This window comes from Sceloporus occidentalis, unplaced genomic scaffold, assembly GCF_023333645.1.
Source record: "Sceloporus occidentalis isolate IW3139 unplaced genomic scaffold, rSceOcc1.0.p SCAF_73, whole genome shotgun sequence".
NCBI classification, from domain to species: Eukaryota; Metazoa; Chordata; class Lepidosauria; order Squamata; family Phrynosomatidae; genus Sceloporus; species Sceloporus occidentalis.
Genome location: NW_028317053.1, coordinates 3,148,773 through 3,173,383, shown reverse-complemented (window position 1 = coordinate 3,173,383; position 24,611 = coordinate 3,148,773). Strand labels below are relative to the sequence as shown.

General features: G+C 38.4%; 1 protein-coding gene across 4 annotated transcripts in view; it reads left to right on the top strand.

Annotated features, from left to right (window-relative positions):
* LOC149286018 (transducin-like enhancer protein 1) overlaps window positions 1–24,611 on the top strand; it is an 86,001-nt gene that overhangs the window by 40,551 nt on the left and 20,839 nt on the right. For all 4 annotated transcript variants that reach the window (XM_089494537.1, XM_089494534.1, XM_089494536.1 and 1 more), the window contains exons 7-13: window positions 979–1,183; window positions 1,996–2,012; window positions 17,699–17,815; window positions 19,499–19,552; window positions 21,214–21,366; window positions 22,338–22,482; window positions 23,447–23,637. In XM_089494537.1, the coding sequence (XP_089350663.1) occupies window positions 979–1,183; window positions 1,996–2,012; window positions 17,699–17,815; window positions 19,499–19,552; window positions 21,214–21,366; window positions 22,338–22,482; window positions 23,447–23,637 (882 nt within the window). The remainder of the gene's footprint in view (window positions 1–978; window positions 1,184–1,995; window positions 2,013–17,698; window positions 17,816–19,498; window positions 19,553–21,213; window positions 21,367–22,337; window positions 22,483–23,446; window positions 23,638–24,611) is intronic.

The following is a 24,611-nucleotide window of genomic DNA, read 5'->3' as shown; positions in this document are numbered from 1 at the left end:
GTGTAATAATTCTAAATAATTCTGGTTTATTGCTAATGCATAGTTGCATTTGTTGTGTAGTTAAAATAAATGATTTGTTGTGACCTGCGAGCAGAAGCTCTGTGTTTTCTCTCCTCAGACAGTCATAAACTAAGAACAAGCTGTGGATTAGGACTCTGGCTTGTCTTACTTGTATGCCACTTCTATTTGCAGGAGGAGCCAAGTGGGAGCAATTGGGCAGCAATGCACTGGCGTGTTGCTTCATTTATAATCAATATTTTGAATTTTGGCTTACCATGTCCTGCAAAGATGGCCATTGTGAAGTCAATCTCAAATATAGCTTCTTGGGAAGTAACAATAAGCAAAGTAACATTTCTATCAGGTCTGCCATCTGTTTGTGTTCTGGCAGTGCTCATGTGGGGCACACATTTAAGAAAGGAAAAGAAGGAGAATTTATAAATGCTAGGTGCCAAAATGAACTTGTAAAGTATGGGCTTAGAGTTGACCACTGAGTATGAGAAATATTTCTAATGGATGTTACTGCAGTTCCTTACTTTAGACACAGCCTTCCAAGTCATTGTTTCTATCTTTACTCAAAGCAGTTGTGAAAATAAGCTCTTTTTTGGAGGGGGAGGGAGATATGGGCCAGCAGTCTTTGAGTTTACACTAATTCTGTTAATATAGAGGTGGATTTGGAGAGGTGCCAGATGTCTTTACGAGTCTAGACGGCACAAATCTCCTGTTAGTCGGGCTGTAGATTAAATTACATGGCTTAGTCCTGTAATACAAAAGAGGATCAATATCTGAGGAAATATTCGAGCAGTTGTAAAATCTAGTATGGGGTGATTAGCTGGAGCAGGTTGGAAAGGGGATAGGCTTTGAAACAGGAAGTAGTCTTGAGTTCACTTGGCTAACCAGTCCTCCTTCTTTTCTCTCCTTCCTTCAAAACTCTCTGCTGCATGGGCTGCTCCTACCTGGAAATGGCTCCACAAATAACAGCAACAACAGTTGCAAGCTCAGCACCTCTCGCATGGCCATGGACCTCCAGTGCCTCTAACCCCACACCCATCAGGACTTCAGCCTCCAGGAATCCCTCCACTTGGGAGCAGCGCTGGCCTTCTTGCCCTCTCAAGTGCTCTGGGTGGGCAGTCTCACTTGGCAATAAAAGATGACAAGAAGCACCATGATGCAGACCACCACAGAGGTGAGAGGCATGGAAAGCCTGATTAGGACTCTTGTCAAATGAATACTTGGCACGTTGCTGCAAATTGCGGGCATCACTAAAAGAAAGTGAGAGCTGTGTAGGATGAAAACCAAGAACAAACTGATTGCCAAACATTAAATAGTTCTGCATTTATACGATCACTGAAGCAAAAGTTCAGCTTGAAGGTTTTCAGTATTTGTGCCTGGAGATCACTAAGGATCTCCTGCTTTTATGAAATGCAGGGCATTGTGGCACCCAAACAGATGCTTAGTTGTAACCTCAGTGGCCTGCACAATATTGTGGAAACTTGTTGAGACAGAATAAGTGGGTAATTTTCTTTCTTTGTTTCCCCCTTATTATTATTAATATTATTATTAATTATTATTATTATTAAACAAAGTAATCTTTAAAGGAAAGGGAGTGGGTGAAGGGTGGGCAAATGGAGTCAAATTTTGAGGTGAATGTTTTGAAATGAAAAGTTTCAAGCATTACATCTGTTTTGTAGGTTTGTTTAGGACACCTTGAAATACTGGGCAAAATTGCACTTGAATAATTTTTGAAGAAAGAAAAGTAATTTATTCTGTCATGGAAAGAACTAGGCTTTGTGTATGGTTAAAACTGTAAATCATGTTTACAAAAATGTAATTTTCAGGAAATCACTGTATTAGGAATGTGCAATGACTTATATAAATAAAAGCCATTTTAAAACTGTTCGCGGCTTGTGTTCTAATTTTCCCCCCTTTTTTATTTCTGTTCTTGCTTCTGTGTCTGAACGGGCATGTCTGTGCATTTCTTGGTTACTACGGGAACAGACAGAGATCCGGGCACAGTAAGTACCAATATTCCTGCTAATGTTAACATTTTCAATTACTAAGTAGTTTATGGCCGAGATAGTTATATTTCCTTCCCAGTAGGGCTTCCTTGCTGTATCCCTCCTATTTTAGATAATGGGTATGATGTGTTTTCTGTGACTACAGCAGTGCTTTGGTGGAAGAATTATATATATAGAGAGAGAGGGAGGGAGGGAGGGAGTGAGATTTTTTTGGTGGGGGGGGGAGAATGAGAGCAAGAAAGAGAGAGAAGACCCTTTTTAGTGACTGTAATAAACTCCCTGAAAACTAATCTGGTTGTAGATAGCAGCTGCTTAAGCTTACATTACTTGCATTACATATGTGTATTTTGAAAATGAATGAGTTAAACAAAACAAAACAAAACAAAAAAAACATTAGCTGTAAGCAGTCAATGAGGATTTGTTTTTCCCCCCTTAAACTTCACTTGTTCCTGTCTTAAGAATGTGATCACTGTATCAGACATTTCCAATCTAATCTGGCATCACCTTTTAATACTCAAATGCATTATTAAAGATAAAAACTAGAATGTGTTTTTAAAATCTCTTGTTATGCTTAGGCTGTCATTTTTGAAGAGTTCCATTATTTTTTTAAAAAAGCACATCTAAAACAGTACTATTTATTTTGGTATAGCTACCTGTTCATGGTGCCCCATACATATTAATACTACTACTACTACTACTACTAATAATAATAATAATAATAATAAATGTTTATTTATAAACCGCTTTTCCAACGATCAAAGCGGTGTACATGTCGTTAATCAAACAGTAAAAACAGTAAAAAAGAGTCTACATCATAAAATACATATTAAAATAGAATTAAATTCAAACGACAGTAAAAGCATCGGATAAAAAAACTGTTAAAAACATAGCAATCTATTAAAACCAAACTGCAGAAACAATAGGGGAGGTAGAATCTTAGATGGAATTGGGAGGGTAGGCTTGTTGAAAGAGATAAGTCTTTAAAGCCTTCTTGAAGGCTTCCACCGTTCCACTGTGGCAGATATCTTCAGGGAGGGCATTCCATAAGGAGGGCGCTACAGCTGAGAATGCCCGTTGCTGTGTTGTTACCAATCTCACCTTAGGGTGGTCGAGTAAACATTTTCCTGTAGTTCTGAGCGTGCGGGGAGGATTATGTAGGGAGAGGCGTTCCCTCAAGTAACCCGGGCCCAAGCCATTTAGGGCTTTAAAGGTAATAACCAACACTTTGTACTGGGACCGGAAACGTATAGGCAGCCTTGACTCATCAGGCAAAACAGTTCATTGCTGTCAGAAATCACCATGCTTCTTTGCCCTTTTCCCCATCCCACCCGTATGAGGCAATATTTTTGTTGAAGTAATCCATTCAGTACCATAACAACATTAAACAGTGTTGTATATTGCTTATAATTTCATTTTTTGGTTTCCTGTAATTTCTAGTATTACAACAACTTAATTTTAAATTGAACATTTAGAAATACAGATTAGCAATCCAAAGAAAAGAGGCAGGCAAAATTATCAAGAAAATACAAAACAGCAGTGTAACAGTTACAAGTGTGAACGATTTCCAGAATCTTACTATCTACAATGCAAGAGATTTGTGGACTGAAGGAAAAATTCATCTGAGAAGTCTTATTTCAGGCAATGCCCTCATTTTACTGCATCACACACTACACTCCTGTCTCAAGAGTGCAAATTCTATTGGTGTTGATTTTTCTTTGGCATCATTGAAACTTTAAATGGGTGAGTTAGTTATATAAGCAAAAGCAGTGAGGTAACTTTTAATTAAACACATACTCTAAGAAATGTAATCCAGTACTTTTTTATTTTCAAGCTCAGCAACATTTTTTAACCTTACAGAAAGTATTGATTCTTCCTCAACCTGCCCCATTCAAATGGTGAGGGCATTTTCAGAACCTCTGGACAATGGTGGGAAGAGCAGAGAATGGGAAAGTCAGAATCGGGCCACTCCACCCATAGGCAGATCTTAGATTGAAGCCTATACCTTCCAACTCAAGTTTACCTCCATTGATGATAGTTGAGTTGCACCTTTTGCTAATTTCCCCATTTCTCTGCAGTCCCTTGTGTCTCCACAAAATAGTGGAACAGTGTAGAGAGGCTACAGGGTAGGAGATATTGCCAGTATCTATGTCTTCCCTTTCTGTCAGAGGGATCCTCTTCTAAATCAAAAGCCAATTCACCAATGTTCTGTTCACAGAAGGCAGTGTTTTGGGATCCAAGCCTATGATGATTGTCACACATCAAACCCATGCTGGGATCTTATTGCATTGCCCCTATTCTTGAAAAGCTGCGGGAGAAGCCCCGGTTGAATATGGGATGCCTACTGCCTGGGCACAGGGCAGTGCAATAAGATCTATAGGTGAGGGTTACAATCCGTGTCTATCCTGGCATGGATTTGGCATGTGATAATCTCCTATATTACAGATTGTTCATGTTGACCTGTTACAGTTGACTTATTACAGTTGCACCCTTTTAAAAAAATTAGCTAGTTTACATAAGGGTATTTGTTAAGAAGTAACAGTTTATTTATTCTAAAATGGGATCCTGTGAATATTTGCTAGCACTACAAAGGGAAGAGTTTACACTGTGCTGTAACTGTTGTGGGGAATCTCTGTCTTGCAAACCAGCTGTGCTATCCTAGGCCAGTTCATCTCAGGAAAAAGCCTTTCTTTCCTGAAGTCCCTCCCTCAGAAAAGAACAATTGAAATAGGGATTGATCCACCACCTCAAGTCACAGTTCAGTCTTTCCAACATCCAGTCTCTTTCCCCATATGGGGAGAGAAGACAAGGAGCAATGCCAACTAAGTCCTAACAAAGAGGTTCAGCTACTTCCTAAAGAGCTAGATAAGCCTGAGTCACACCTCTGTTGCCTTCTCTTCAAAGCCAGCTTCTCCAAGTAGCAGCTGAGCCCTTTTCACTACTTTACTGCCTTCTCTGCATGGGGAAGGCAAAGGAGGAGAAAAGCCATATTGATCAAAGTGCCAACTGGTGGAGAACTTTTCCAGCCTTTGTCTCAGCCAGGGACCTGGCTCTTCTCAGTGCATGGTGTAGCATGAATGGTGAAACTTAATCCCTGGCTGAGGAGCCAACAGGATCAAGACATCTGAATGTCATCCATCCCCATGTACCTCAGAAATTCTCAACACATGATGTAGACACTTCCTACTTCCCTAGAAATCAGAAGAACATCTTTGATTTTAGCTCACCCACTCACCCTTTGCAATATTCTGGACAAAATATAAAACAACTTCAGTGAGTTGAAAATGCCTTCTTATGGAAGCGCACCTCTTGGATTAAATCCAATATGCTGAATATATTAAACTTTGCCATTTTAGAAAGTGTAATAGAGTACACTTACTCGGACACATAATTGGCTGTGGTACTATTAAAAATGCCGATAAACAAAACAATACTTGCACTCATAAAGACGAGCAAAACATAAACAATGGAGCTCAAATAATTTAAAGGATGGTGATAAATGTACTGAATACTCTGTAAGAAGAGTTAACTTTATATGCCACAAGGAATACAGTTGGTTTAAGTTACATCTGTCCTTCAATATATTCCACCTTTTAAAAATGACACTCGTGGTATAGAAGAATGCTTTCTAGGTTACTACTGTGTGCTTTGAATGTAAATTTCTTATAATATTGTAAATTCCTCATAATATCAATCAACTTAGATTAAATACAGATCACCTAGGCATCTCTGATAATGTTCCACTTTACAGGTCAATAAAAGGTAATGTGGTTCTGGCACCTATTTATTCAACTTTATGAATGCTGCTTTTTTCTTCCTGTCATCATGCCTTTGGACATGTTCTCAAAGAAAGAAGACATAAGTTTCAATTATTTTCTTGCATAAATATTCAAGGATTCAGGAAGACTCAATTCTAGGACGTTGCCTATTGAAATATTGAATACATGTTTCCGGCAGGCTGGACCTACTTTTGCTTCCTTGAGTGGATATGGTCTAGAACAGGAGTTCCAAACCTGTGCTCTGAGCGGCCCTTAGGACTCTGTGTACACTTCCCAGGTGCTCCTGAAAGAAATAAAAATTGAATGAAATTAAAGAATAAGACTATATTTCTAGATATACTCCTAAATACCATTAACTTGTGAGACATAGGGTAAGCCTCTTAGGGGCTCTGCCATAGAAATAAGGGCTCCACAAGTTTAAAAGGTTGGGACCCCTGGTCTAAAAGTATAAAAACTTTTGATCCCATGACTGTCTAATTCAAAATTTTACTAGGATTAAACCTACTACTTCCAGAAGTTATCAGTGCTATACCAATTGGGTATAGCAGGTTCTTTAGCAGGTTCTTTTCTATTCTTTTATGAACTGTGTCCCAGAATCTGGGTGTTTCAGGCCAAAAAAGGAAACCTTTTCAGTCTCTACTGAGATATTAAAGGTTGCCCATGCCTATTTCCATCACTGCTCCTGTACTCATATGGAGAGAGTGTGTACTTTATAACTATCTCTCCTGCTTTGTGTCTTTTAATGGACAATCTAAAGAAGTGCTTCTTCACTATATCGGTCATCATTAGATTCTTCCTCCTCTATGGAGGAAGTATAATAGCCTTCGGGGGGGGGGGGAGGTAGTTCCATGGAGGAGATCCTCAGACCCACCTCTTCTGTAGTTAGACAGGATACAGAATAAAGTTATCAAAACCCTTCAATTTATTACATCAGTACTAGTTCCTGCTGTGCTGTCTTACATCAAATCACCTCTGTTGTCTAGTATTTCTGGGAAGGAATTGCTGCTGTCCCCATGCTGCTTTTGAACAGGTTCTCAAAACAGAGTATACTCAGTAATACTGAGGTTATATCATATGGTTTGAGAAAAGCACACAGGTAGAGTTTTATAATCCCTTCCACATCATGAGGAATACAGAAGACTATATACCAGCTACTAAAGTCCCATGTGAGACAACTGATAATACACTCCCCACCCCCAAGATCTTATGTAGGATACAGTGTTTTTTTATCCAGAGGGAGACAGGAGCAACAGTCTAAGGCTTAAAAAAAATTACCAACTTTACATCATCCATTCCACATGGGGACCTTGTTGTCCTTGTAGATGGCCACGTATAAATATATGGCATCCACAGATCACTGAGATATCTATATGTATACAGTAAGAATAATCCATAGGAGATTTCTCAGTCTCTGTGTTAGACAAAATTTAGTGGGCTCTCCACGTAATCTGGGATGTTTGCCAAGATGTTAATCATTGTGGTTGTGGGATCATCATACTCTCTAGGGAAAGCACAGATGGATGTTGTAAAGGTAGTGAAACTGCTGACACAGGTAGGTTTCATAATCATTTGGAAAAAGAGTCCTCTAAACCCAGTGTAAATCATACAATCTCTGTGTGTGATCTGAGATACAACATTTCTGTATACTGACAGAGAAGGCAGGTCTTAGTTCTCATAGATAAAGCTAGAGCAGACAAATCTATGCAGATCAAGATGTTGTATAGCCTTTAGAATCAGTGCCTTAGGATCATCTAAATCTTGCCTTGCACTGAGGTCCGCATTTTGTTGCTGGTCAGGACATTTTTACAGAGAGCACTGGCTGGAAATTCTCTTTCAGATTATGGAAACTGTAGTCTAGTGGGAAGATGTGATTTGAGACAAATTTGAACACTTCACCCTTCCCTTCTCTCTCCCATAATAAGGGCTCATAGTCTGATTAGAAAGAGAGCTACCCCAGACTCACAATGGATTCAAAATATGTTGTCCAGTGTATGTGAACTAAATATTAGCGTGTTAGAACTTTGAAAAATAAGCCTGGTGATCAGTTATCTGCCCATGCTTTGTGCATGTGTTGTGGTGGTGATGTTAGAATATTCGTTTAATATGTTTGAACAACATGATATTCATAAACTAACAAAGAGGAATGAAAGTCTCAAGTACTAAACAGCTTTTCTCTCCAGCCAGAGATGCATGATAAAATGTTAAATTCTGTATGCTGCTTTTAGCTTGATTTTCAATTGTTGGTTATTATTTTTATGCTTTAACATGTAAGTCACTTTGAACAACTAGTTTTTGAAAGGAGAAGCATGATACACATTTCTTAAGTAAATAAATTATATCTGTCAAAGGCCTTTGCATCCTACAATCTGGCTATATGTTTTTCAAAAAGAAACATTCAGAATATTTTGTTTCGGTAAACTAGGAAATATTCTGAACAGTTATCTGTTTCCCTCAGAACCAAGGTTCTAGGTGATCTTGAGCAACATGGGACATTAGAGGAGATTGGAAGAGTAATCTTGAAGGTTTAAGATAGAGCCAGAGCTTTGCCACTGCTACACAAGCAGAGCACCTGCTATATAAAGTATGTGTTCAGTCTTGCACAGAAAAGGCAACATTGCAGTACTGCCCCATCCAGGGAAATGAGTGGTCTGGATTAACTTCTCAAATCAGTCACAAACTAGAGGTCAACCCTTCCCCTTTTTTGAGGTAGTCTGCATTCTTAATAACAAAACATTTAGAATGACAAGTAGAGGAGTTTATTATACACCTGTAGTTAGCAAGCTACATGTTGCACTTCCATTTGTGGTTCTTGTTGTAGTAGTATGCCTTTAAGTAGTTCTCAATTTATGGTGACCCTAATGTGAACTTATCACAAAATTTTTCTTGGCAAGATTTGGTCAAAGAGGGTTTGCCCTTGAGTTTTGGACTATGACTCTGGATATCCATGGGAATCCACTGGGTGATCTCAGGCAAGTCGTACACACTCAGCCTGAAAGGGAAGGCTTTCATTCATACAGTTGGTCTTCTGTGTCCCTGGATTCTATGTCCCTAGAATCTGTTTTCATGGATTCAACTAGCCACAGTTCAAAAATATTCACACACACACACACATTTCAAAAAGCTTGATTTTTGCCATTTTATATAAGGGATGCCATTTTACTGTGCCTTTGTATATAATGGGAATGAGCATTCATGGATTTTGGTATCCATTGGGGGGGGGGGGGGGGTGGAGGTCCTGGAACCAAACCGTAGCAGATACCAAGGGCCCACTATAGTTTCTTTATAATCTCTACATATGAGATGGAAATGCAGTGATGAGCTCACTGATTCTTGGCCACTGTTTCTCAACTGCTTCACCCATATCCTAGTGGAATGTATGGGTAATCTTGGAGATGATTCTGTGTTGAGGCTTCAAATCCTGTACTAATTCTAGGAGTGTTTGCTGTCATTAGTCACTCCATTGTGTTGCAAGCCACAAGGAACCTGAGTGGTTCTAAAGATTTGCCTGTCTGCCTGTGAGATAAGGATAAGGTTTTCATGAACACACTTCCTTTCTTCATGATCAAATCTTGCTAGCAAGCATTTCAGAAGTGATACTGCATTTATTTTTGTTTTGTCTTTTGTTAGTTAGCAGTCAGGTCTCTTTACATTAGACTCAAGACATATACAAATCACTGCTGTGTAAGTTTATGACTATTCTGCTTCTCATACACTATTGTGCATTGTCTGGCTTTGTTAAATTGAAAATGATACCATTTCCTGTTGAGTATCACAATATGTTATGTGTCCTTGACAGTGGTTAAATTAAATCCCCAATATCAAACGTTAAAAATGAACAGTATTGTCTAAACAGGCTGTGTATTGTATTTAGTGTGTATTTAGTGTTCAGGTCTCTGTGAAAGCAACTTCTCTCAAATAGGTTTCATTTGTTGTACTTTAGTCTTCTAAAAATTCTCGTTATTTGTCTGTAATGAAAAATGTTCAGAATCTAAATCTCACACAAAAAGGCTACATTAATGGCACTTTGAGGCTATATCCAATTGTTAGTCTCAACTAGATGCAACTCACTGAATAAATGGGATAGATCAACACATGCAGTCCTATTGAGTCACCAGGTCTACTATATTTGGGTCTCATAAATAAATTTGGCTAACACTGCAATTCAAAACTATTGAAAAACCTGCTTCCATCCAAAGGTTGAGATTCAAGAGAATGTTGCCACTGAAACCTGTTGCTTGTCTACTGCTTGATTATAACCAGAAGAACCTCTTGGAAATGGTTAGAAATCTATCATTTTGGATTTATTGAGAAAGTTGGGTTCAGAGTTTTTTCCTGTCCTGGATGTGTCTCATTGCAACATCAGCTGGCATACAACATAGACTGTGGTTCACATTCAAATGAATCCTAAATTTAGAGTGGATCTCAGTCCAACTGAGTAGCCTTGAAATCAGTCTGAGTTGCATCAGGCCACTATCTGAATTGCTAAACTGGGGTGTGAATGTGATCTTGTGAGACACTATAACATATCCTGAAGCAATAATGACAACAAGAACAACAATGACAATGATAATGATGATGTAATAAATACATTACACATTCAGGGAAGATTAAACTCTTTTTAAACTCAGGACTAGAAAGAGACATCTGTTCTAGGATACTAATTCCACACAGAACTAAAATTAGTCATACCTAGAACAGTTCTATTGAAATCAATGGAATTTAAATTAGTTGTGAATTATTTATTTTAATAGGTCCACTGTAAGTAGGACTAATGGTGGATTTAGCCTTCAATATTAATTTCTTACATTTTTTTTAGCACAGTGTTGACTACACCGTGAATCACACTATTGCAACACACATGCTAGTAGAAATGCTGAAGATGAGGAATGCTGAAAATGGTCTTGTAACCAGAATGAAATTGATTTTAAACAGTTGTTAGTACAGTTGTTCGTCCATAGCCATGGATTCTTTATCCATGGATTCAATAATCCATAGCTTTAAAATATTACAAAAAGATATAAATCCAAATCTTGATTTTGCTGGGCAAGTGTGGTTCAGCAGCCATGTGCAGCACCCAGGGATATTGTTGTGGCACGCAGACATCTTAGATCCAACACCTAAAATTTGTTTTCTTCCAAGGGGTGGGTTTGAGAAATCAAATTGTACTGCTAGGGAGCTCAAGGAGCTGCTGTATCCTTTTAAGTATGTTGCAAATTTAACCTGTACCATTCAACACCCAATAGTATTTGTTTTTCCAGATTGGAAGTGGACTTCCAGTTGTTTCTTCTTCTTAACCTTCTTGTAGTACTTTTGGTGGCCCACAGAGCTTGTAAAATGGCTCCCTGATCCATCACCAAATTTCTTACTAGCTAGGACTGAACTACATGTAACAACTTCAGCATGTCTAGCCTGGCCAGTGTAAATTTCCTGAGTTTTTGCTTGCTTGTTTATTAGAAGGTTTTTAAAATATTTTTAATTATAAAAGAATCCCTCTGTTATCCCTCTTCATAGTATATTGTAGATGCAGCAATAAGAATCCATTTTTCTTAGCTTTCTCCCTCAACTCTTTCTTATAGTTTGCTGAAGTGTGTTAAGTTTTGTTGTTGTTGTGTACCCTCAAATAGTTTCCGATTTATGGTAGTCTAAGGCAAACTTATCATGGGGGTTTCTGAGGCTGAGAGTGTGTGACTTGCTCAAGGGGAATCAACCCTGCTCTCCAGAGTCATAGTCCAACACTTAAACCACAGCACCATGCTGGCTCTCATGTTAAGCTACATCTCTTTATTAAATGGAAATTAAGGGACATGATAGTAAATAACTTTTTATTAGACTGCATAGTAGAGGTGACTACTTGTATGGTGATTCTTCATATTTATGTAAAAGATACAGAATTTGAAATATTTGTTATGTGGCTGTAGTAGTAATATGTAATATTGGTACCAACCTTTTAGGAATGTATGATGCTTTGGAGTAATGTAAGGGAAAGGTCTTTCCTTGCCCCAAGGAGGAGCAAGAAGGGACACATGTGAGCAAGTGTGTGTGTGTGTGTGTGTGTGTGTTTTCTTTGCAATAAGGAGTGCTTGTTAAGCCAGAGGCTTGATGTAAACCCTGCATTTTGACCTGGTTTTTAAATTCCTAGCATCCAGACATTTTTGGAAAATGTAATAAGTAACAGCTTCCTGGAGTTGCAGTTTTGTGGGAAAGGTAGAGTATCTTTTCAACAACCACCAATCTAGTCAAGACATCTGAATGGAGTTTGGAATTAATAAATATTCTACACTATCAGAACAGTAAATGCAGTATAAGCCCTATATCTGCAGGAATTACGTACCAGGATATCCCCTCCCCATGGATACCTGAAACCATGATAATAGCAACCCCTATTATTTTCAGTATCTTAGAATCACACTAAAGGACCTAGAAATGCCTGGAGATGACATTTTTCTAGGCAGTTCTAGGTCCTAGTGTGATTCTATAGAATGCTTGGGCCGGAAGATGACCATAGAATCTCACTAGAGAACCTAGAAATGCCTAGAGAAAACATATTTTTTTTTCCAGAAGTGGATAAATGAAAACTTGGATATTGAACTTGTGTATATGAGTTTCATACTATAGTAAAATTACTAAATCAAAAAGAATAATTACAGAATAGAATCATAGAATCATGGAGTGTGAAGAGACCACAAGGGCATCCAGTCCAACCCCCTGCCATGCAGGAACTCTCAATCAAAACATACCTAACATGGCCATCCAGCCTCTGTTTAAAGACCTCTAAGGAAAGAGACTCCACTACACTCCGAGGGAGTGTGTTCCACTGTCAAACAGCCCTTACTGTCAGGAAGTTCCTACTAATGTTGAGGTGGAATCTCCTTTCCTGGAGCTTGCATCCATTGTTCCGAGTCCTATTCTCTGGAGCAGCAGAAAACAAGCTTGCTCCCTCCTCAATATGACATCCCTTCAAATATTTAAACAGGGCTATCATATTACTCCTTAACCGTCTCTTCTTCAAGCTAAACATACCCAGCTCCCTAAGTCTCTCATTGTAAGGCATGGTTTCCAGATCCTTCACCATTTTGGTTGCCCTCCTTTGGACATGCACCAATTTGTCATCATCCTTTTTGAAATGGAGTGCCCAGAACTGGACACAGTATTCTAGGTGGAGCCTGACCAAAGCAGAATAGAGTGGCACTACTATGTCCTTTGATCTTGACACTATACTTGCCACACTATGTATATCATACTGTCCTCAAAGTGGCCCCATGCCATCACCCAGCACTATGCCATCACTGATCAGCACTCAGCCACGTGATTTTGCTCCACTGGAGAGCTTCCATCCTTCAAAATTCATGTGCTTGAGCCCTGACCAGGGATGGCTTAGTGCCAGCGATGGCATGGGGCTGCCTTCAGGACAGTATGGCATGTGATCATGTTTTCACTCAGCCATGGGCATCCCCTGCCTGTGTCCAGATGGGGGCAAAAGTGTGTGAAATATCATCCTTGGTGTCTGCGAGTTACTACAAGTGGAGCAAACTGTTTGTAGAAATCAGCATGCAAAGTGATCTTGTAGTACCTTTGAGACTAACTGAAAGAGAGACATTAATAGAATTAGCTTTTGTAGACTTGAGCCTACTTCCTCAGATGCATGGGGAAGAAAAGTTCTTTTAATATATTTGAGAAAGCAAAGAAAAAATGTTGATACATGTACATATACAGAATATATTGAATGCTGCAGAAACAAACGAGGTGAAAAAACACCTTGAAGTTTGACAAGCCACGTCACTAGAAAGTCAGCATATTCAAAGCATAGAAGGGAAGCTGAAAAGAGGAACATGTGGAAGTGGTTACAGGACTGGACACTGAAAAAGAAACTGAAGCATATATATTTGTGGTTCAAGAAGAGGCATGCCAAACAAATAGCCATCAAGACAAACATTGAAAAAATCAGAATGGATAGTATACATTATCCATATAAAAACAAAGATGAAACTCTTGATCACCTTATCAGTTTATGCAGTAAAATTGTGCAACCTGAATATAAGAAATGCCACAATAAAATCGCTGCAATAATAACACTGAAATCTATGCAAAAAATATGGTTTGTCATTCTCAGAGAACTGCTAGGAACATACTGTAAGCCAGCAAAAGTAGTAAAAAAGTGACAAAAAAATCTTAGGGGGCTTTAAGATTCAAACTGTTAAAAAATTAGAACATAATATTACAGAGATAACTGTGGCTGATAAAAAAAGAAAGTCTAGATTATAAACATGGTGATCCTGGGAGACAGCAGAATTGAAGGCAAAGAGGGGGAAGTGATTATAAAAAACTGAGACCCACAAATTGTGATTCAGTGCCTCTGGGGAAAGAAAACAACTGTTATTCCAGTGGTGATAGATGCTCTAGGGGCAATTTCAAATGGACTGCCAAGACATCTGAATAAAAACATCATAGATAGAATCACAGGGGCATTATAAATACCAACATGGCTTACTGCTTCTTGGTTGAAATCCAAATTATTGATTGTCCAAAACTAGTTGGTAACACTTAGTAGACTATAAAATTGAATAGATTAATAACAACAACAACAATTAAAGAGCAGGAAACGTGTTTTTACCATTTCTTTATGTTGAGAGGCACAGCTTCTTGATCCCTAGATTTTGTACAAGTTCAGATTTTGCCCAATTCCTGTCTCATGTCAAAATGTGAAATTAATATTGGTATCCGAATCTTCCTGTACTGTTTTCCTAGTTTCCTTGTTTCTGTTAGTATGATGATGTTTTTAATCCAATCCTTGTTTCAAACTAATGATCCAACAAACTTACCTTTTCAGCCACAAAACACTGTAGTGGGGACTGCTTTTTTACTTGATTTCATTAGCTCATCCCGCATGCTTTATAGAAAACCCCAGTGTGTGTTGAACTTGAATAATCAGATATAAAAAAGGTTGGAGCTTGCTTTTAAAGAGTAGTTGAGATTGGTGCTCTTGTTTGTCTTGCATGTGTGTGTGTATATGTGTTACTTCCTTTTTGCTTGTGGTTAAGAATTTGTCTATGAGAACTACAAAGCTCCTAGAGTAGTTGTCCTCCATTATTGTGAAAGCTGTTCCTATTACCTTTTTTGTTGTTTTCCTTCCCAGATCTGAGTAATTTTGAATATGCATAGATGTGTCCTTTGAAGCAGGCTGGTGGTGGCAGGCAGATTTTTGTATAAATTTTGAAAAGTGTGTTGGCATTATGCTTTCTTGTAAAGATGACTTTTAGAAAGGAGGCCTGTCAGGTCTTTGTGAAAAGAGCCCCCCTCCTTCCCCACCCCTCTTCCACCCTTCATTCAGCATTGTTCATGGCATTAACACACCATTGAACAAATTGCCCTTCTTGCATATGCTAATCCTGAACTTAAAAGAGCCCATTGTGACATGTTTAATGCTTTAGCTGGAGGGAAGATGAGAATTGGAGGCATGTCAAATTATCATGTGACCCAGAAATATCTAAAATGCCTCTCTTCCCCTTTGGGTCAACAGTTTGTACAGAGCATTATCTAAAAGAAAGTAGCTGTAGATTGTGGACAAGATTAGTTCATGCTCTCATCTTTTGGCCTTCCTTTCACATTATGAGTTTTATCTTGGAACTTTTGGTTTTTTAAAAAAGTGCAAGCAGTTAATTGTGTGAGACCAACCATTTGCTTGCATTTTCAGTTAAAGCCATTGTTTCATTTTCTTTTTGTGTTTCTTTTTATGCTTTGGGCATACAATTAGATTCATGCATAAGTTTCCTCCTTTTAAGATCTGATACACATACTAATTTCTGACACTTCTAAGTAGCTAAGAGGTTATACTCCAGTACAGAGAGTTGCAGACAAATCACATTGTTATTGATCCAGAGCCTCTCCAACATTCAGTGACAGCCTAAACAGAGTGCTACACCAAATTACAACTCTGTTATCCTGTTCTGCACATTTCCCCTCATTTCCTGGAGCTCTGTTTAATTTTTGCTTAAAGGCTCATTGGCATATTGACAATCAGGAAAGCCAGATCACAGCAGACTGTAAATTAACAGATTCTTGAGACATGCCATTAATTTTTCAGAAACACAAATGCTTTCTTCTTGCTTAAAATGTGTTTCATGAATAGTCCTGTTCTCACTATACCTTCTTAATGTAAAGGAATTGTTCTTTAGGAATCCCTAAAGCAACTAGTTGTTTTTTTTTTTTTTTTTTAAAATAAGCAAACGTTACTACATTGCATGTTTCTTTCTAAAATGGCTTCCTTGGAGAAACCAGAATACGTTTTTAACTCTTTATATATATTATGTTAGAGCTCTTCATATTCACATAAACATACAATTCAATATTTCACAGACCAACATCAGAGTGTAGTCAAGATGACATAGAAATATCTGAAATGCAGAAACCAGGAGGGATTGCAGCCATTTATTTTTGCCTGAGCCTGCTAGGAACCTCTCCTTTCCTCTCCCCTTTGCTATGTTAACTGAGTAGAAGCTGCTTATACACTGGAGGATATCACACAACTGAAATTGGAAGTATATGTCAGGAAAAAGCAACATGGGATATATAGTCACAAGAAATATAATATGTATATGAATGTATTTGAAAGTAACATGACACAGCAAAAGCTATTGAAATGGCACATAGGTGTTGCATATAATGTAATTAGAAGTTCCTAAAAGTCAAGGACACATGTGGCAAGGACAAAGTGAAAAGGTGCAAATTGATATCACCTGAAAGTCATTGAGTGGACAGCAATGTATGATGCAATGTGAGGTAAAGATTGAGCCAAGTATGATATGTCAATCATAATGTATGTACACGCCCAGGAGGTGGCAACTGTATAATGAATAGAGAGACAAATGTCTATATAAGCAATAATGTATGGCAATACTTTTTGTGGGTATTGAGGAGTATAGTAGTGTGAGTTCTGTGAGCAGTGGAATTGTTTTGTGCATAGTGTATATATTAGAATAAAAGTAGATCTTTTATAGAAGACTACTGTGTTGACTGGTGTCTTGAGAGCTGAACAAGAACCAGCAGACTCCAGAGAAGATTGGAAAACATCTTCAGCCAATTCTCAGAGCTACTGGTCAAACTGGTTGCTCTTCCGCTGACCAGGGGGGTGAGAGTGAAAGCCAGGAGAAGAGCTGCAACTCCCATCATCCCTAACAGTATAATCCAGTGTCATCCTGAATGCAATCATGTGTATTCACGTTATTGCGCAAAGGTTACCACACATGATCATTGGCAGTCCGAACGCAATCATGCGTCAATCCATACTTAAGTAAATTTGGTGAACTAGCGAAGTCACAAACTCTATTCCTAGTCAACTATTTCTCTCCAACCTCTTTTGTAAATTTTGGTTCCTCTCTCTCACTCGCCTAAATATGCTATGCTCTGGTCATCTGGAGTCTCACTGAGCATGTGCAAAGGTGCCAATTCGTAATTAAGAACCCACTGATGTGATGGCTTACTTTGCACAGAATCTGGGTCGCGTTCAGAGAGGCCATTACAGCAAATTTAAGGTGTGATAAGTAATCACGTAATTGAGCAAATTTTCAACGTGACCTCGCTATCTTCTCTTTTGAAATTGAGAGACTCCCATCCTGTGTCATATCCTCCACTGTCAGCTCAATTTACAGCAACTGAAGTAAGCTCAGGGAAAGTAGGAGGAAAAGAAAGTAACTGAGACATTGTAAAAGCAGCTGAAAAAGCAGTACAACAGAGGATCAGAACAGCCCCCCCAAATTCGGAAAATTGGAGTGTAAGTGCAGTGTAGGAAGGTAATTAATAAACTTTGAATAACAAAAATAGGGCTTCTAGAAATGCCCACAGGAATCTCATGTATTCTAAAGGTGAATGTAGTAAAGGTTGACCAACTTGTATTTGTGCTTGTATTTGCAGAGTAATTCACTCTTGGTCCCTGACAGCCTGCGGAACACAGATAAACGAAGGAATGGGCCTGATTATTCCAATGACATGAAGAAAAGAAAAGTGGATGATAAGGATTCAAGCCATTACGTAAGGAAATCTGACAAAGATTATCAATTTACTGGGTATGGAATGGAGAAACTGCTACACTACAGGGGTTGTTACACACTTAAGTGTGGACACTTGGATAGCATGCCAGCTTCATAAAGTGTACAAGGACCATATAACTTAACCGTTACAACAGCTTCACTGGCTGCCACTCCTGTTGCTAGTCTCAAATGAAAGTGCTGGTTATGATTTAGGCCCAGTCTGTTTGACAGACCATATGTCTCTGTATAAAGCCTTGGCCTTGAAATAATCTATCTGTCCCAGAAAGAGTTTAGATCATGCTGTCTTGTTTTTAATAAACTGCTTATAAATGCATTTTATCCTCTCTAGATGGATGTTTTAAACTGTTTTCATATTGTGAATACAGTCTGTTTTAAAGTTGACTTGTATATACTTCTAGCTGTATTGTATTTGTTTTAAGTTGTAAGCTGCCTTGATCCCCAATTTTGGCACATTTTGTATGTATGTATGTATGTATGTATGTATTTATTTATTTAATATCTCAGCTTTCTTGTGATATAGGGACTCAAAGCGGCTAACAACAAATTAAAAACAATGCAAAAACATAAAAAGTATAATTTAAAAGTATATACAGTACAAAAGCATATAGGAAGCATAATTTAAAAACAATTATACAGTTTATAAAAGTAAAAATATCAAATGTTTAAAAAATATTAAAATGTATTAAGAACATACATGCAAATCTTAAAATCTGAACCATATAGCATTTAAAAGCCCAACCCTCTTAAGCCTGAAAAAGTCTGATGGCACTTTTTTTTTTACTTACCTCTAAAAGAAGTGCAAGGATGGGACCACCCTGGCCTCTCCTGGAAGGAAGTTCCAGAGCCTTGGAGCAGCTACCAAGAAGGCCTTCTCCCTTATTTCCACCAAATGAGCCAAAAAGGGTGGTGGGACAGAGAAGAAGGCCTCTTCAGAAAATCTTAGAGCACTAATGGGCTCATAAAGTGAAATGCAGTCCTTCAAATTACTTGGGCCCAAGCTGTATATATAAAGATGACATTGATCATGATTATCATAATGATAATACCAGGCTTTAGGACACCAACAAACCAAAGATCTGCTGTGGCTGTAAAATAAGCAAAGTAAACCGCAGACTGAGAGTTTTTGGTTTGTTCAGCCACAGGAGAATCCAAGAGGGAATTGTTCAGATACAGTAAGTTACCATTCTCAGCAATGTACTGTTTACTATGAATTCTTAGCTACTTGCTAAGCTATTTCCTAGCTAGTTCCTAAGCATCTCAGAAATGGGGAGAGGATGTGACAGAACATATTGGATATTTCGTGTGAATTAATTTGCCAAACCCTTGTGATACCATGACGAGAAATTAACTTTTCATTCATTACATAAGAGAGTCCTTTGACACAGTGGTTGGTGCCTTTTCTTAGTTTTCTAGATTTCTGTACAGTGCTAAACAATTAAAAAACATATTCCCTGATTGTAATAGAAATATTTTCAAATAAGAAACTCTGGTGCTTAGAAAGTCACAGAAAACTAGTCTTCAGTAGAAATGGCCAAATCCTTTTCATGTTCAATACATTTGATCTGAGGTTTTGTTTTTCTTTGCTTGTTTGTTTATAACTACTGAATATAACTGACAGCATGACAGAATGTAACATTGTGTATTGTTGTTGCTTTTAATCTAGGACAGTGACGGGGACAAAAGTGATGACAATTTAGTTGTGGATGTGTCTAATGAGGTAAACCTCCTTTACATTTATAATAATTTGAGATGGAGAGGGCTAGATGACTAAAGTACCGATTAATGTCCTTGAAAGCTGTGTATTACCCTGCTGTGAATGGGGTCATTGGACAGGGGAGAAGAGGAGGGGAGGCAGTACCAGAAAGGCTCTATTAGAAACAAAGCCTCTTGGGGCCACTCCAACAACACGGCCTGTGCTTATGGATTACAGTGATGTTCCGTCATTTAATTATACACATTTTAAGCCTGAGGCTGCATCTACACTGCAGAATTAATGCATTTTGACATTACTTTAAGTGCCATGGTTCAGTGCTATAGAATTCTGGGATCTGTAGTGTTGTTAGACATTTAGCCTTCTCTGTCAGAGAGCTCTGGTGCCACATCAAACTGCAAATCCCAGGATTCTCTGGATGGAGCCACGAGAGTGAAAGCAGTATAAAACTACATTAATTCTTCAATGTGGTAGCAGCCTTAGAAAGTTATATAACCCTGATACTATTGCTTTATATCTCATAGAAGATAGTCATGTTGTTGTTGCATGCCTTCAAGCTGTTTCCAGAGTATGGGAAACTAATGTGAAGCTTTCTTGGAAAGATTTGGTAAGGGGCGGGGGTGCCATTGCCTTCCTTTGAAGCTAATTAGATTGTGACTTGCCCAAGGTCACCCAGTGTCCTAGTCCAACACTCAAACTACAATACCACACTGGCTTTCTTTTTGTAACTTTGTTGTTGATGGTAGTGTTGTGTGCCTTCAAGCCGTTTCCAACTTATGGTCACCCTACCTGGGAGTTTTCTCAGGAAATTTCATCGGGGGGGGGGGGGTTGCCATTGCCATCCCAAGGACGAGAGAGTATGACTTGCCCAAGGTCACTCAGTAAGTTTCCATGGCTTAGCCAAGATTCAAACCCTGATCTCTAGAGTCATAGTTCAGTGCTCAAACCGCTGCACCACTCTGGCCCTATAATAATGTATAAATAATTAATTCTGGGAAATAGGTTCGAAATCTGAAAAAACAAAAAAAGTCCTTGCTGGTTTTAACTGATCCTGTTTACCATGAATACCATGATCTATCCCCCTCTACAGCTCATACTATTGCTTGAGCTATGTAATAAATATCCCACGATATAATAATAATAATAATAATAATAATAATAAGATTTGTATTTTGCTGCCTCTCCCAGATGGATTGAGGCAGGATTATAAAACAATAAAAACACATACAAAACACATCAATAAAATACAATACCAATAATAATTCCATTAAAAATTAACTCATCGTCAAATAACAATAGCAATAAAATTATGCAGTGGTCAGAGAAATGGAGTGATATCTCCTACATGAGGGTGGGTCAGCTTGCGGAAGAGATCTGTCTTAAGTGCCTTCTTAAATGCCTCCAAGGCATACTTAGCCCAGCCTAAGTACTGTGCAGATCTACGCAGATATAAACCCATTCATTTCAATAGGTTTAAGCAAATCTATCTCTGTGCTGGTTTTAGGCTACAATACTGCTGCCTTTAGCTGTGGTGCACCTCAGTTGTCAAGGCTTCTCCTGTACTTCCCCCTCTTTCTCCTCCTCTTTATGGTGGTGATGGTGGTGGTTGTTATATGCATACAGTGTTAACAGCGCACACATTTGCTCATGCCCATCTATCTACTCAGGACCCTTCATCTCCACGGGCAAGTCCTGCTCATTCACCACGGGAGAATGGGATAGACAAAACCCGCCTCTTGAAGAAAGATGCCTCCAGCAGTCCAGCATCCACTGCCTCCTCAGGGAGTTCTGCGTCTATGAAATCCAAAGAAATAGGCTTGGTGAGTATTTTCCCCTATTGCATGGTTTGTCTGTAGGCCTACTTTGTCACAATCATCATCATTATTTATTACTGCTTCATATATGAATCAGTGAATAATAATAATTATTATTATTATTATTATTATTATTATTATTTGGCTGAGTTGCTTGGAGGGGGAGCAGTTTAGTGTGTGAACTTCCTGCTCATTCATAATGTGAAGATCTTTCTCTTTACTCAAATTTTCTTTCTTTTCCTTTCTGTCCTTCTCTTTCTAAAATTACTGCTAACTGTAATGAAGAGATCACAGAAAGAAATACTGGGTGGTCACCTTTGATTTTCTTTGGAATTATTCTTTGGAGATAGCAATGCCATAAACAGCAGATAACTAGCTATCTGTTTACGTCTCATGAGAATGTAACTTAACAGAGTTCAAAATCTCCTAACTGCATAGCCACAACACTCCCCCACCTAAGAAAATCTTGTAAGCCTTACATATGGATTGCCTTATGATCAAACTGTTGTTTAAATCCAAACCTACTAAATCCACTAGAGATTTTGCTTTTTGATTTCACTGTTGTGTGATTTGAAGAACTCTGAAAAATGTATACTAAAGCATTCTAGCTTGTGGCTGTCAAATGCTCACTACTCCCTATCTGCAATTGGCAAAATAGATACGTATAGTAACATCAAACTGTCAAATGTTTTGTCAACATGATCCACAGAGCACTTTATACTGAAGTAATTGCAACTGCTCCATTTAAATTAAAATAACTGATAAAAGTTAAAGAACAATTATCCAATCGATGCTAGTTCCTGCCAGTAAAGAATACAATTAAAGCATTTTACATGTTTTGCCTTTTTCACAGACAGTATTAATATTGTTTATGTTTTAGGAAATTGATTGGGGGGAGTGCTCACTATTGTGATGCACTGTGTAATATGACCTCAATTTCAAAATGATACTTAATTTCATTTGTTCAATGATGTCAGCATGAAAAAGCCAGCACACCAGTTCTGAAATCCAGCACACCAACTCCACGAAGTGATGTGCCAACCCCAGGAACTAGTGCGACACCAGGCCTTCGTCCAGGCCTTGGCAAACCTCCAACAATGGACCCTCTGGTCAACCAAGCAGGTAACAAACTTTTTGGTTATGATTTATTATTGCTTACACAGTACATGTGTAACTATCATGTACCTGTTGATTTAGAAAACCCAGTGTGTAAAGGGCTCCCATTCAGTCTCTGCACAGTCTCTTAACCTTCTCAGTTAATACCATCAGTAGAAGACCTCCACAAAGTGTCTGTCCATTGTTCTGAGTGCAGTTATTACTGCTTATTACCATATATTTTAGATTGCAGCAACTACTTTTTTTAAAAAAACTGACACCTTGGGCAGTTGACTATTAGCTATAGTAGTGACTTCATGTATATAAATCCTGCCCAGCATGAAAATGAGGGCAAAAGACAAATATGTTCAGGGATCCGTTGTTTTTGAAAGGTGTATATGTTGTGGGGAGAAGTTTGGCTAAAGTCAGCTAGGAGGATGAGGAATGTAACCTACTTTCATGAGCATTGTAAAATCTGCTCATTTGATAGGTAAATGGTTCTGTTAAAAGCTATCACATTCAATATGGTTGAAATGGCTTAATCCCAATCACATGTCACACCCAATAAGAAAAGAAATCTGATAATGATTAATTGAGCAAAACAAAAATTCTAGAACACTTACAGAATCCCATTACAGAACATTTTTAGCTGACAAAGTTAAACTTTTATTTGCCCCAGAGAAGAAAAAGCTCCTCCTTCCCTGGCCTATATCAGTCAGCTTCAACTTCAGCTGCTGTTTTTTTCAGCCTGATAATTTCTGGAGCATGAACTCTGAACCACCAAGTTGCCCTAGATAAACAGTGGGAGAAATCTAGTGTTAGCTTTGGGAGTCTATGTATATAAAGACAATAGTGTGAGTTTATAGTTGCAGTGGGAAGGATGAGGTCTACTTGAGCACAGTATAACTATAAATGTGATTGTTTGGTTTTTATGAAGGAAATAGGGGGAAAATTACACTCAGTTGAAATATGCCATCTCTTTGTACTGCAGCTGCCGGCTTGAGGACACCTCTTGCTGTACCTGGACCATACCCTGCTCCATTTGGAATGGTACCTCATGCTGGCATGAATGGAGAGCTAACCAGCCCAGGAGCTGCCTATGCCAGTCTTCACAATATGTCCCCCCAAATGAGTGCTGCTGCAGCTGCAGCTGCTGTGGTTGCCTATGGGCGATCCCCCATGGTAGGTTTGTAGCCTAACTGGTAAGAAGTTTTGGTTCACTGAGAGAAATGTGCATTCTGTACTGAGCATGATCAAACTCCTGGGATATGACAACACCAGAGGTTTTGACTGTTTGCCATATAGTACATGCTGTTGTATATCAGAAAAGGATTCCACTACTTTCCATCTTATTTGAAAAGGTAGTTAGAAGGTAACTTAAAAGCAGATGATAATAATAATAATAATAATAATAATAATAATAATAATATATTCACTAAACAAATATGCTGCCCCAGGAGAACAAATACATGAACCAGTGATACAAGACTGAGACTCAGGGTGGCTTACAACATTAAAAACACTATAATTTAAAGCATACAAAAATAGTACTTTGAAACAGAATTGCTGCAACAATTAAAACAAATTACGTGTTAAAATATCAAATAGTTTAAAAAGATAAAAATGTTTAAAACACATTGAAACAATATGACACTCCAGCCTATGCTTTAAAAGCTTTCTGTTTGGAATGCCTGTCTGAAGAGGAAGGTCTTTGCCTGTGGGCGGAAGGCCTTCAAGAAAGGGGCCATTCTGGTCTCCTTGGAAAGGGAGTTCCACAATCCAGGGGCACCCATAGAAAAGGACCTCTCTCGTGTCCCCACCAACCTTGCTTGTGGTTTTGTATAATAATAAGTTTTTATTTGGTAAAGCAGAAATTGCCTCTCACCCGTATGAATGATTGAACAGTATGTCTCTTTTGTAGTGGGGATAAGGGACACACAGTCACACTAGATGGAAATGAAACATCATAATCTCTCACACCTATGGACAACTAACTTTTTAGGCCTAGATTTCCTAATTCCTTAGTCCTGGGATAGGGAACTCAGTGTCCTCTCTGGATATTCTGAACTATTCTTTTCACAGTCTCAGAGCACTAGCTATTCTGACTGGCATTAATGGGAGCTATAGTTAAAACATGTTGCCCAGCTGCCTGCCCC